Here is a 15,005-nt window from a genome sequence, read left to right as displayed (position 1 = left end):
CTGCAGATGGTGATTGCAGCCATGAAATTCAAAGACACTTACTCCTTGGAAGGAAAGTTATGACCAACCTAGATAGCATATTCAAAAGCAGAGATATTACTTTTGCCAATGAAGGTCCATCTAGTCTAGGCTATGGTTTTTCCAGTGGTCATATATGGATGCGAGTTGGACTGTGAAGAAAGCTGAGCGCTGAAGAATTGATGCTTTTGAACTGTGGTGTTGGAGAAAACTCTTGAGTCCCTTGGACTGCAAGGAGATCCAACCAGTCCATCCTAAAGGAGATTAGTCCTGGGTGTTCTTTGGAAGGACTGATGCTAAAGCTGAAATTCCAATATTTTGGCCACGTCATGCGAAGAGTTGACTCATTGGAAAAGACCCTGATGCTGGGAGGGGTTGGGGGCAGGAGGAGAAGGGGACAACAGAGGATAAGATGGCTGGATGACATCACCAACTCGATGGACATGGGTTTGGGTGAACTCCAGGAGTTGGTAATGGACAGGGAGGCCTGGTGTGCTGCAATTAATGGGGTCGCAAAGAGTCAGACACGATTGAGCAACTGAACTGATTGCAAAGTACCTTACGTGTGTTATTTCATAAATTTATTACCACTTTTAAGAAGGGATTGGTTTATAGGTGCGGACACAATACAGAGATGAAGTCATCTACCTAAGGTTATTTAGGGTCTGCCTGATTCTGTAGCTTCTCCAGAAGGAAAATTCTCTAGGCAGCTATGCTTAGTTCCATATTATCCTCCTTTCTTCTGATCCTTACCCACAAGCATGGCTGGTTCAACTAAGGATGGATCCTTGATCTGACCTGAGGATAGCAGTAATCTCTGAGTTGGTCTGGCATGGAAAACTGCTCTCCAAAGAGAGGCACTGCACCAGGAATTTAAATTAGAAAATGCAGAAAAAATGGGAATTATAAGTTCACAACTTCAACACATATGTAGAGAAAGGCTACAGTGTGAGATGTGAACATTGAGGAGCCATAAGCAAGCTAAGGTTACAACTATGCCAATCCAAAGAATGAGGAGAAACTAAAAAATGGAGAAAAAAAACAGCACACAGGTAGACACATGCTGTGGCAGGAACAGTGAGAAGCCAATATGAAGTGAGTCATGTTCTGGTGTAGTATGAGTTCTTTTAAAAAAAAATATATTTATTTTAATTGGAGGCGAATTACTTTACAACATTGTAGTGGTTTTGCCATACATTGACATGAATCTGCCATGGGTGTACATGTGTTCCCCATCCTGAACCCCCCTCCCATCTCCCTCCCCATCCCATCCCTCTGGGTCATCCCAGTGCACCAGTCCCGAGCATCCTGTCTCATGCATCAAACATGGACTGACGATTCATTTGACATATGATAATATACATGTTTAAATGCCATTCTCCCAAATGATCCCACCCTCGCCCTCTCCCACAGAGTCCAAAAGAGTGTTCTATACATCTGTGTCTCTTTTGCTGTCCTGCATATAGAGTTATCATTACCATCCATCTAAATTCCATATATATGCATTAGTATACTGTATTGGTGTTTTTCTTTCCAGTTTACTTCACTCTGTATAATAGGCTCCAGTTTCATCCACCTCATTAGAACTGATTTAAATGTATTCTTTTTACTGGCTGAGTAATATTCCATGGTGTATATGTACCACAGCTTTCTTATCCATTTGTCTGCTGATGGACATCTAGGTTGCTTCCAAGTCCTAGCTATTGTAATCAGTGCTGCAATGAACACTGGGGTATACATGTCTCTTTCAGTTCTGGTTTCCTCAGTGTGTATTCCCAGTAGTGGGATTGCTGGGTCATATGGCAGTTCTAATTCCAGTTTTCTAAGGAATCTCCATGCGTTCTCCATAGTGGCTGTCCTAGTTTGCATTCCCACCAACAGTGTAAGAGAGTTCCCTTTCTTTAGAACTTTGCTCTGCTATGTACCAGCTGTGTGATCTTGGGCAAGTCCTTTACCCTGTGTGCTTTTATCTGCTTCTTTGTGTAAAGGGTGGTTTATCTAACTGGGTGGTTATGCGGCCTGAATGAAAAACGTAATAGTGCCTGGCACACAGATAGCACTTGATAAACGCTCTTATTATCACTGCTGCTGTTGCTGCTGTTCAGTCACCAGGTAGTGTCCGACCCTTTTGCAACCTCCTGGACTACAGTCCACTAGGCTCCTACAGTCCACCAGGCTCCTCTGTCCATGAGTTTTTTAGGCAAGAACACTGGAGTGGGTTACCATTTCCTTCTCCAGGGGATCTTTCTGACTAGGGGTCAAACCCACGTCTCCTACATAGGCAGGCAGATGCTTTAGTGCTGCGCCACCTGAGAAACCCTCTTATTATCACATACATTGATATTATCCACAAATTCCCACTAATGTCCCTGAAGCTTCCCTGAACCCAAATGCTCAGGCAGTAGTACCTCCAACTGCTCCAGACAGACTAGTTTTGATCTTTGGATTTCCATAACAGTGCATTTCCTTTGTGTGTGTGTGTGTGTGTGTGTGTGTGTGTGTGTGTGTGTGTGTGTTAGTTGCTCAGTCATGTCCAACTCTTTGTGACCCCATGGACTGTAGCTCATGAGTCTTTATCCGTGGGATTTCCCAAGCAAGAATGCGAGAGTGGGTTGCCAATCCCTTCTCCAGGGGATCCTCTTCACCCAGGATTGAACCCAGATCTCCCACACTGCAGGCGAATTCTTGACAATTTAAGCTACCCAGGAAGCATTTCCTTTAATGAACTAAATGCTCTTTCAATAACTCTCCCCATTTAAAATGTAAATGGATTTAATGAAAGAACTATAGGCATACTGCCTCAGTTCAGTTCAGTCGCTCAGTCCTGTTTGACTCTTTGTAACCCCATGAATTGCAGAACGCCAGGCCTCCCTGTCCATCACCAACTCCTGGAGTCCACCCAAACCCACGTCCATCGAGTCGGTGATGCCATCCAGCCATCTCATTCTCTGTCGTCCCCTTCTCCTCCTGCCCCCGATCCCTCCCAGCATCAGGGTCTTTTCCAATGAGTCAACTGTTCGCTTGAGATGACCAAAGTATTGGAGTTGCAGCTTCAGCATCAGTCCTTCCAATGAACACTCAGGACTGATCTCCTTTAGGATGGACTGGTTGGATCTCCTTGCAGTCCAAGGGACTCTCAAGAGTCTTCTCCAACACCACAGTTCAAAAGCATCAATTCTTCAGCACTCAGCTTTCTTCACAGTCCAACTCTCACATCCATACATGACCACTGGAAAAACCATAGCCTTGACTAGACGGATGGACCTGTGTTGGCAAGGTAATATCTCTGCTTTTGAATATGCTATCTAGGTTGATCATAACTTTCCTTCCAAGGAGTAAGCGTCTTTTAATTTCATGGCTGCAATCACCATCTGCAGTGATTTTGGAGTCCCAAAAAATAAAGTCTGACACTGTTTCCACTGTTTCCCCATCTATTTGCCATGAAGTGATGGGACTGGATGCCATGATCTTAGTTTTCTGAATGTTGAGCTTTAAGCCAACTTTATCACTCTCCTCTTTCACTTTCATCAAGAGGCTTTAGTTCCTCTTCACTTTCTGCCATAAGGGTGGTATCATCTGTATATCTGAGGTTATTGATATTTCTCCTAGCAATCTTGATTCCAGCTTGTGCTTCTTCCAGCCCAGCGTTTCTCATGATGTACTCTGCATAGAAGTTAAATAAGCAGGGTGACAATATACAGCCTTGACATTCTCCTTTTCCTATTTGGAACCAGTCTGTTGTTCCATGTCCAGTTCTAACTGTTGCTTCCTGACCTGGATACAGGTTTCTCAAGAGGCAGGTCAGGTGGTCTGGTATTCCCATCTCTTTCACAATTTTCCACAGTTTGTTGTGATCCACACAGTCAAAGGCTTTGGCATTGTCAATAAAGCAGAAATAGATGTTTTTCTGGAACTCTCTTGCTTTTTCCATGATCCAGCGGATGTTGGCAATTTGATCTCTGGTTCTTCTGCCTTTTCTAAGACCAGCTTGAACATCTGGAAGTTCATGGTTCACGTACTGCTGAAGGCTGGCTTGGAGAATTTTGAGCATTACTTTACTAGCATGTGAGATGAGTGCAATTGTGCAGTAGTTTGAGCATTCTTTGGCATTGCCTTTCTTTGGGATTGGAATGAAAACTGACCTTTTCCAGTCCTGTGGCCACTGCTGAGTTTTCCAAATTTGCTGGCAGATAGAGTGCAGCACGTTCACAACATCATCTTTCAGGATCTGAAATAGCTCAACTGGAATTCCATCACCTCCACTAGCTTTGTTTGTAGTGATGCTTTCTAAGGCCCACTTGACTTCACATTCCAGGATGTCTGGCTCTAGGTGAGTGATCACACCATCGTGATTATCTGGGTCATGAAGATCTCTTTTGTACAGTTCTTCTGTGTATTCTTGCCACCTCTTCTTAATATCTTCTGCTTCTGTTAGGTCCATACCATTTCTGTCCTTTATTGAGCCTATCTTTGCATGAAATGTTCCCTTGGTATCTCTAATTTTCTTGAAGAGATCTCTAGTCTTTCCCATTCTGTTCTTTTCCTCTATTTCTTTGCATTGATCACTGAGGAAGGTTTTCTTATTTCTCCTTGCTATTCTATGGAACTCTGCTTCCAGAGTTCCAGAAATAAGCAGAAGATGTAAAATATGCTAGAGATGCTAGAGTGAAGCTCCAACTCTCTCATTTCCTTCTCTATTTGGACAAGTTACTAAACCTATCACCAGAGAGTTGGACTGTAAAGAAAGCTGAGCGCCAAAGAATTCATGCTTTTGAACTGTGGTGCTGGAGGAGACTCTTGAGAGTCCCTTGGACTGCAAGGGACTCCAACCAGTCCATACTAAAGGAAATCAGTCCTGAATATTCATTGGAAGGACTGATGCTGAAGCTGAAACTGCAATACTTGGGCCACCTGATGCGAAGAACCGACTCATTAGAAAAGACCCTGATGCTGGGAAAGACTGAGGGCAGGAGGAGAAGGGGATGACAGAGGATGAGATGGTTGGATGGCATCACTGACTCAATGCACGTGAGTTTGTGCAAACTCCAGGAGTTGGTGATGGACAGGGAGGCCTGGCGTGCTGCAGTCCATGAGGTCACAAGGAGTTGGACACAACTGAGTGACTGAACTGAACTGAAACCTGTCTCAGACTCCATGGCATTTTCTATAAAAAAGGAAACAAGGTCTATCTGATTTCAAGGTCCATGCGATCTCTCACTGTGCTTCTCTTGTCTCTGATGGATAGCATTTATGAAGAGTTTTATAGTTTATCCTTAGGCACATGCAGTATCGCTCACATTCAAACCTAAAATTACTACATGGAGAATGAGAAAATAACCATTGTTATGTCAAATGGTGAAGGCCACCTGATCTGGGCATTTACCTTCTTACAGTTTATCTTTAAAGCAGTGTCTAGAATTAGCTTCCAAGTAACTGTATTTCATCACTTAAGCATAAGTTATCATGATTTGCCCCCCATCCTGCTCCCCAGCAAAGCAAGTTCATTAATCTAACATTAACTTGTCACCACTTGTTGGCACAATCTGAACTTTCACCTGGCCACTGAAGAATGTGACTTCATATTTATAGCTCTGACATGAACATTATTTAAAGCACAAATCTCATTTGGCTGCACTTTTGACTGTAGCTTAAACTCCTTCTCCTTCTCTTCCCAGCACAAAAATTTATGACAAAACAACATAAATTAAACAAAAACTATTGATGGTCACATCATTATTCTTTTTCACAGAATCATATAGAAATAATGATTTGTTTGCCAGGAATTATCCAAGTGAAATATCTAGGATTTTAACTAATACATTTGAACAAGAGAGAGTATTAAAAGTATCATAAAACTAAATTATCTTACTTGGCATTTCTGACGCAATTGTCGTAGTTCTTTTATAATTGGAGCCAGAGCTGACTTCTTTTCAGATACCAGGGAATTTAGTTTTTTTACCTGCCATTTAAATAAAATATATGACATCTAAGAAAGAATTCAAAAGAACAAAAATACTATATGTACAAAGACATTTACTGAAGTATTTATATAAGTGAATACAACTATAAATTATTTCAATGCCAACCAAAGGGAAGTCATTTAATAAGTATTGACTTCTCAGTAAGACAGAATATGATTTAACTATCCAAAATGTCAATTATTAAGACTGCAAACCATTATGGGGAAATATTTATAATCTAGCTGAAAGATAAAACAAATTATAAAGTTGCTGATATACAACTCTGTATTAAGTATAAAAAGTATACAAATTATGTAGGTTATATAAAATGCACATAAACATGGATGAAGTGATAGTCAAACTACTTAATAACCCAAAAGGTATAGCAATGACCAATCACAATGGACACCAGCCATAGAGATGAATCAGGTCTTGGAGGCATCTGCTGTGCAAAATGTTAATCTTTTTAGGAGTTAGGATGTTGTGAAATCCAGTGGGCTTTGGGAACAATGTGGACAAGATAGGTAGAGGTAGGTACTCTGAGAGTTTGGGGCAGCAGCTATTTACCAATAAATAATGAAAGATTTAAACATTTTAAAGTCTGATGAAGCTCTATCTGTGCATTCTGGTTGAATAGCAGTCCTGAACATGGAAAAAAACTAAGGACATACACAAAAATGAAATAACTGAATTAAGTAGTATAATTTGGAAAAACTTATTTTTTTATCTTAAATATTTCTTTAATGCTGTGTAACTTTTACACCCTTCAAAAACCACAAAACGTGTAAAGTATTACAAATTGAACAACCTCCTAAGAATGGAAAAATTTAAAAGAGAGTGATAAAGACAGATGAAAGAATATAACGAAAGCAATACACAGAAATGGAAATCTGAATGTTGCACTAAAAACAGAACAAACACAAAAATATCTGCCTTAGAGCCTGTGTGTAAAACAAAGCCTATGTAATCACCATTTCAGACATGTCATCCAGTGTTCGTCCTTTCATTTCATCAACTTCACTCTTCAGAGCAGACACTCGTTCTAGTTCTTCTTGGGTATAACTATATCCAGATATACCCCTTTTCTCCTCAATAGTTTGCTGAAAGTAAAGAATAAAAATAGGCGTAAAAAACAAGAGTCCACAAAATTGATGTCTAACCTTGATGATTCCATAAGAAGTATATAGATTTAATACATAACAATAAAGTTGTAAGTAAAATAAAGGAATTTAGTCAACAATCTTCACTGACTTCAACAATAATTATATCCCTTTATACTTTATAAACTTATACTAAATTTTACTATAGTATTTTCAGGGACATAGGAAGTAATTATAATTTTAGACTTTAGCATAATGCTATGTACTTGGCATAGAAGCTAAAACACAGGACGCACTCATTAAATATTTGGTGAATGAATGATCTCAAGTGAAAAACTGTACATATTTGCTCACTTATCTAGTATTTATTAATGTGCCAAGTATAGTTCTAGGCTCTTCAGAAGAACTAAACAGTCTCTTGATGAGGGCAAAAGAGGAGAGTGGAAAAAGCTGGCTTAAAACTCAGCATTCAAAAAACACAGATCATGGCATCTGGTCCCATCACTTCACGGCAAATAGAAAGGGAAAAAGTGGAAGCAGTGACAGATTTTATTTTCTTATGCTCTTGAATCACTGTGGATGGTGACTGCAGCTGTAAAATTAAAAGGCGTTTGCTCCTTGGAAGGAAATCTATGACAGACCTAGGCAGCGAATGAAAAAGCAGAGACATCACTTTGCCAACAAAGGTCCACAGAGTCAAAGCTATGGTTTTTCCAGTAGTCATGTATGAATATGAGAGTTGAACCTAAAGAAGGCTGAGTGCCAAAGAATTGATGCTTTCGAATTGTGGTGCTGGAGAAGACTCTTAAGAGTCCTTGGCCTGCAAGGAGATCAAACCAGTCAATCCTAAAGGAAATCAACCTTGAATATTCACTGGATGGACTGATGCTGAAGCTAAAGCTCTAATACTTTAGCCACCTGATGCAAAGAGCTGACTCATTGGAAAAGACTCTGATGCTGGGAAAGACTGAAGACAAAAGGAGATGGGGGTGGCAGAGAATGGATGGTTAGATAGCATCACTGACTCAATGGAGATGAACCTGAGGAAGCTTTGGGAGAAAGTGAAGGAAAGGGAAGCCCGGTGTTCTGCAGTCAATGAGCAAGATACAACTTAGAAACTGAACAAGAACACAGTTCTAGACATCAGATATACTACAGTGAAAAAAAGAAAAAACCAGGGAAAAAAATCCCTTCCCTCACAGAGCTAACTTCTAGTGAGAGCAAATGGGCAATAGGTAAACAACTAAAATATATACAGTGTGAGGGAAGAGTAGGGTTGGAATCTTAAGTAACAAGGTGGTTAGATAAGGTCTCCCTGAGAAGATGACACCTAAGTGAAGCTCTGAAGAAAGTGAGGGAGCAAGTCATAGAGATACTCAGGGGATCAACAAGAGCAAAAGACATGAAGTAGGTACGTACTTGGGGACTTCTCAGGTGGCACAGCGGTAAAGAATCCGCCTGCCAATGCAGGAGACATAGGTTCAATCCCTGGGTTGGGAAGATCCCCTGGAGTCGGAAATGGCAATCTACTCCAGTATACTTGCCTGGGAAATCCCACAGACAGAGAAGCCTGGTGAATTACAGTCCTTGGGGTCACAGTCCTAGGGACCGGGGGACTAAAATCTTGGACACGACTGAGAACAGCCCAGCACAGGAGCATGCTTGGCCCTTTCAATAAACAACTAGATGGGTGGCAGGGGTGGGGGGGGCGGAGCTTAAAACAGAGGTGGAGATAGGGGAGGGATCATATAGGACTTAACTGGTTAGCTGAGACAGTATCAGTTTACATCTATTGTCCTTTGCATTCTGAAAAGTGTCCTAGTTTTGATGACAAATAATAGTGTTGTGTTTTAGGCCAGTGAAAGAGCTTGGACTTTAAATAGAAAGGGAGACTTGTTAGAAGGTTCAGAGTAAAGGAGTTTTTTAGTGAAAACTTTAACATCTATGCTGACTGAGATCAATCTATAGAGGGACAAGGGGAGGGGCAGAGAAATCAGTCAGAAGACAATTCCAATAATTCAAGTTAGAGATGATGGTAGTATGAAGCGTATGGGGGCAACAGAGGTGATGATAAGTGGTTCTGTATATATTTTAAAGATAGATCCAACAAGACGTGTGTGTATATACATATAAACATATAATTTCTGGCTGCACTGGGTCTTCGTTGCTGCGCCTGGGCTTTCTCTAAGTTGCGGCAAGCCAGGGCTACTCTCTAGTTGTGGTATGCGGGCTTCTCTTATTGTGAAGCACAGGTTCTACGGCAGGTGGGCTTCAGCAGCTGCAGCACAAAGGCTCAGTAGATGCGGCTCGCAGGCTCTAGAGCTCGAACTCAGCAGTTGTGGCACATGGGCTTAGCTGCTCTGTGGCATGTGGGATCTTAGTTCCCGGACCAGGGATTGAATCCAAGTTCCCTGCATTGACATGTGAATTCTCAACCACTGGACTGCCAGGGAAGTCCCTCCCAGAAGATATTATGACAGGTTAGGATGTGAAGGAAAGTGAGGGGTAAAGATGACTCCAGGGGGTTTTGGCCTGAAGAACTGAGAGAATGGAGTTGCTATTTGTTGAGATGAGGAAGACTCAGGAGGACAGGTTGAGGGAGTAGTGAAGGTCAGAATTTTAAATTTGGACGTGTTGAAAAAAAATCTATACTCTCTAGTAGAAATCCAATAGACAGTTCAAGATGTTACATGCACAAGATTGGAATTTGAGAAGCAATCTAGGCTGGAGATACAAATTTGTGAGTTGTCTGCACAGACAATGTCTTTAAAGCCATAAGAGAATAAGATCACCAAGGGACTGAGGTGATCCAAGGCCTGGGGCACTCCGACATCTAGGCTTTGAAGAAGTGGGAAGAAATCAGCCATGGAGTAGGAACAGTAGCGTTAGTAAAGAAAAACAAGGAGAGTGTAGTGTGCTAGAAGAGAAGTAAAGAACAATTTTACAGGAAGAGGGAGTTATCTATCATGTCAAACAAACACTGCCAATAGGAAGGTAACTATAATAAATTCATATGGACTAATCTCAGGATACCTGCAGTGGATACTGTGGGTGCTCTGCCCTGATCTGCTTACTGTGTCAGTGTACCCAGCCCCTACATCTTGTGAGAATTGGTATTTTGATGGTTTACAGTTATCCCTTCCTCAAGGTGTACCCTTGGCTGCACAGGAACTGTGTCACACAGCGGAGTGGTAAGAGGATCCACAGCAAATGACTGACTGACACAGGGGCCCAAGGCGGGCAGCCCTCTTGCCTAAAGATGAGACCAACTTTGTGATGCAACTTATGCTCCAGAGCTCCTTGTGCAATCAGAATGAAACTGGACTCCAACTGAATCTACTTCTTCCTCTTTGCTTCATCCTGGTTCCTTCCCTTCCTTCCTCCTAAGAGCACTCACTGAATTAATCATGTAAGAAGAACAAGAATTCTTGTTTCAGATTCTGCTTCTAGAGAACCTGATCAAACCTGGCTTCTAGGGTTGGATCACTACTGGATGAACGAGGCAGAGGGCCTTCTGACTGGGGGCAAGTAGAGTAATAGTCTTGGGCATGTTATAGCAGTACCATTGTTAAGACTTGTCAACTAGGGCAGAAAATAGGTGGAAGGAATTATAGTGGTCATAACAATGGATTGCCTGAATCTCCTTCAAGAGTTTGCTGAGAGGAACAAAGCTGGATGACAGCCATTACTGCTGGCCCTCTGTCTCCACCATCATGCTCATACCAAGGCCATGCTTCCCCCAGGCTGTTACCAGCGGCTAACCCATTCCCTCCTGACAGGGAACTCCTCTTACTGGTGACTGGCTCAGGAACTCCCCATCTTCCTAACCAAAATGTCCTTAAAATATCCTATAGCCTGAGGTTCTTCCTCCCCAATCTTCCTTCCTCCTTCTTCCTTCATAGATATCAGACTTGCATTAGAGCCTAACATCTTTCCCTGCCTCCTCCTGCCCAACTCCCTCTACCCTTCACAAATATTTCCTTCATAAATCTCTTGTACATTTAAACCAATCTGGATGATGCTTCTCGAAGGACCTGAACTATCACAGGAAGGTACTAGCTGGTGCAATGTGGCTGGTATTTGAGAAGCATAAATAAATAGTCACTGTAAGACTATGAAATCTGGGTGGCTGTTGCTAAGCTCAACTGACAGGCTCAAATCCATTAATCAGTGATTTAATGCAAAGCAATAAGGTCAGAGAACTTCCTTAGAAGGTTTAAAGAAACCCTCATTTCCTATGGCTACAGAGCAGAGGAAGCTGAAAACAAGGGACAGGACTTAATCCTGGCAAAACTTCATAGAAGGCTGACTATATCCCATGTCAAAGTCAGGGCTGTGATAGGGAAGAGAATGTGTGCTGAGTCTGAAAGGGGGATAACGGGATAGATTCACTTGAGAATCTTAAAACCCCAGATTATCTTGTATCCTCTGGGCAGTGATAAATGGCTTAGCTTGTTGGTCAGGGGCCTGGGGGAAACAAGAGAGCAAGACTGAATGGCTAGGGACAAGGAGGTCTGGGGAGAAGGCATGCGGACCAAGCTATAAGAACTAACACTAAGTGTGAAGATCTCTTCATCACATGTTTATACCCACTAGAGAATGCCGACAACAGAAGAGGCACAACTTTAGGCTCTGTGAGTATAAATGTTCTAATTTCCAGGATGGGCATGCTTTTACCAGAAGGCACACTGACAGGCCCTCTAAACTTAATCCTCTGGCCACCATCCTGTCGCATGGGCTCCTCATGCCCAAAGACCAGTGGGCAAAAAAAGGAGTGATTTATTGGCAGGATACCTTAAGGCTATACTGATGTTGCTATTAATGCGGGACAGACAGGAATATATTTGGCATTCATGTGATCCATTATGGCATATCTTGGTACTCTCCTGCCCAGTTTTACCAGTAAATGGGTAGGTTTAGCAACCACAGCCTGAGAAGGGCATTGTTACTAGAATCTCATAGCTCTGAGGAATGAGGGACTGAGTCATCCCACCAAGTAAGTCATCTAGACCACTGGAGGTACTAGCTAAAGGTGTGGGGAATCTAGGATGGATGGTAGAGGAAGGAGATATTGAGTATTAGTTATGTCTTTGGGACCAAATGCAGCAAAGAGAGTTTTAACTTGTCCCACTAACTCTCCTAAATTGTCCTAGGAATTTTGACCAACTGTAATCCTACGGAAGAAATACCAGGATGGAGTGACTTTAACATGAGAAACAAGCAGATCTCAGGGCAAGGGACGGGTTATAGAGGATGTTGTTGGTGCGCCACTCAGACCTCATCTGCAAGCTGCTAGAGTGCTGCAAGAGTGCTGACTGCTAATGCCTCACAGCTGCCCCTTCTTCAGAACATGCCCTTGGCCCAATGGGAGCTGCCTCATCTAGGCCTCATCACCCTACCACAGCTGATGACTGACTGATATGGGAATATAAAAGGCCAGACCCCTCGCCTCAAGGTGGAATCAACTCCATGGAACAATCTGTGCCCCAAATGTTCCTCACAGGATCAAAATGAAGCTGTTTTCAGTCAAGAATACACCCTTCATATGTATACCTATGGCTGATTCATGTTGATGTATGGCAGAAACCAACACAGTATTGTAAAACAATTATCCTCTAATTAAAAATAAAATTAAAAAATACACCCTTGTTTGGCTTTTTTCTACTGCTCCACTTGTCTCCCTCATTCCCTTTTTTCTGAAGGTACTCCCTCCCTCATAAAATCACTTGTACCAAGTATTCCCTTCTCAGGCTCTGCTTCTAAGAAGCTTAAGGAAAGATGTACAGCAAAAACTGATGGAACGAAAAAGAGAAAGATCATAGATATTGTAAAACATCTTTCTCAATAATTGATGGGAAAAGCAGATGAAAATGTCAATAGAAACACAGAAGATTTGAGTATCGTGGTTAACATACTGGACTGAATTGACATATATGGAACACCATCCTCAACATAATATATATTCTTCTCAACTGTGCATGGAACAATGATCAAGATAGACCACATGCCAGGCCATAATGCAACACTCAAAATTTTCAAAGAACTGAAATCACAGAGTATGTTCTTTGGTCATAGCAGAAATAAGCTAGAAATCAATAACAGAAAGGTAACTAGAAAATCCCCAAATGTTTGGTTTTAAGCAGTAACCATAGGTCAAAGAAATCACAATGAAAATTAGAAAATATTTTGAAGTGAGCAATAATACAGTTGCTACGTATCAATTTTAAGTTACTGCTGTTAGAACCTATGTTTGATGTACTGTAAATGTTCAATCTTTAGTTCCCTAGAAGTAAACAATATTCAACAGCATGAGACAGAAAAGTTCATATTGCCAGCTAACCACAACTGGTTGAAATTTCATTAACCTCTAACAGATTATTGCTTGCTGGTAAGCCAACATCCAACCCACTTCAGTATTCTTGCCTGGAGGATTCCATGGACAGCAAGCCTGGTAGGCTACAGTCCATGGGGTTGCAAAGAGTCAGATATGACTGAAGCAACTTAGCATGCATGCATGCAAGCCAACATCATATGATGACATAATTTCCACATGGGTGAAAGAAAAAAAAAAAAGCCAAATTAAGAAAGCTCAGAGAAACTGGTACCCACAACAAGAACAGCTTTGTTGCTAGAGAGATTTCTCTGGGTTGAACTTTTTTTGACAACCAAGGCACAAATATATAGGGAACCAAGCCTGCAGGCGAACTTCCATATAGAATCTTCCCTAAATATATCTTTCCACAGCTCCATGGAAGTGGCTGCTTAGATTTCTGCCTAGTAGGCCATGATAAATAAATAAATTACAGTCAATCTCCTGGTATGATTATTTTTGTTATATTAGTTAGCTATCCAAAAGAAAAAGCTACTTGGAATTCAACTTCTATTAATTATCCCAAAGTCCAGCACACATAAAAAAACACTCATTGTTACAGTAAAGTACATGAATCAGTTTATAGGTCACCTTTATAATTAACCAGAAAAAATGAATAATTTTATGGTTTTTCTAATAAAAACAATGACTTCAGTATGAAGCTACAACTTATAAACCTCTAGGCATTTGTACTTTTAGAACCTCAATTCTGTATTACCAGTTGATGTTGAATATTTTCATGACGTTGCTTAAGAAGTTCTTCTGTCCTCTGCAAGAGACCAAATTCAGCTTTAAATTCAGCTATTATTTGATGCTTCTTTTTGAAAACTGTACTTTTGCTTCGAAGTTTACTGACATATCGCTTGAACTGCAAAAGAACACAAGTGTAGTTTAATAAGTAGAAAAGTAGTTGCTAAATATTATATATAACCTCACTGTATTACAAGCATTTTCTTTTCTACTGTCCAACATGTGTGTCACAAATACAGAACAATAACTTAGTTTTATTAAAAACTTGGAAAAACTAACTGCTCAATTAAAATACTTTGTGTACATTTTGATTTTTTGGACCCATTAAATACTGTAAATCCTTATATAAAAGCATTCATTGTGAGCTTTATCATAAAGATTTGGAAAACAACAACTTCAATCCTATACAAGTTAAAAAGGTTAAAAAGAAGAAGAAAAAAGTGGAAGACCAATTCTGGCTATGGTTTTATCTTTTTATTTCTTATGTACTGTACTATTTTGGTGACCCTGGATCTACTGGGATTATTATAACCAAGCAGAACGGTCAATATTTGCAGTTACCATTTATCATTTAAGAAAGGTACTGTGACCATATACCCTAAGAAGCATCTGAAACTCATCCCAAATGTTCAAAAGCTAAAAATACTCCAAATTAGTGGGAACTCATAGTTGCTTAATTCAGCTACTGATCTACTAATAATTGTAACTACTCTAATGGAAAGACCCCATTATTAAACAATACCAACTAGAGTTTGGAAAAGCACATGAAATGAATACTTAAAGGAATTTATTTATCAAGTACTGCTG

General features: G+C 40.8%; 1 protein-coding gene across 1 annotated transcript in view; it reads right to left on the bottom strand.

The window, feature by feature from the left end:
* The window catches only part of IFT81 (intraflagellar transport 81), a 154,536-nt gene that overhangs the window by 21,891 nt on the left and 117,640 nt on the right, over positions 1-15,005 (bottom strand). Inside the window, exons 13-15 of the mRNA XM_069557822.1 lie at positions 14,167-14,316; positions 6,950-7,078; positions 5,888-5,977 (exon numbers count right to left, since the gene is read on the bottom strand). Of these exons, the coding sequence (XP_069413923.1) occupies positions 5,888-5,977; positions 6,950-7,078; positions 14,167-14,316 (369 nt within the window). The remainder of the gene's footprint in view (positions 1-5,887; positions 5,978-6,949; positions 7,079-14,166; positions 14,317-15,005) is intronic.

The sequence above is a fragment of the Ovis canadensis genome, chromosome 17, assembly GCF_042477335.2.
Source record: "Ovis canadensis isolate MfBH-ARS-UI-01 breed Bighorn chromosome 17, ARS-UI_OviCan_v2, whole genome shotgun sequence".
Classification (NCBI taxonomy): domain Eukaryota; kingdom Metazoa; phylum Chordata; class Mammalia; order Artiodactyla; family Bovidae; genus Ovis; species Ovis canadensis.
This window is presented reverse-complemented; position numbering and strand designations above follow the sequence as displayed.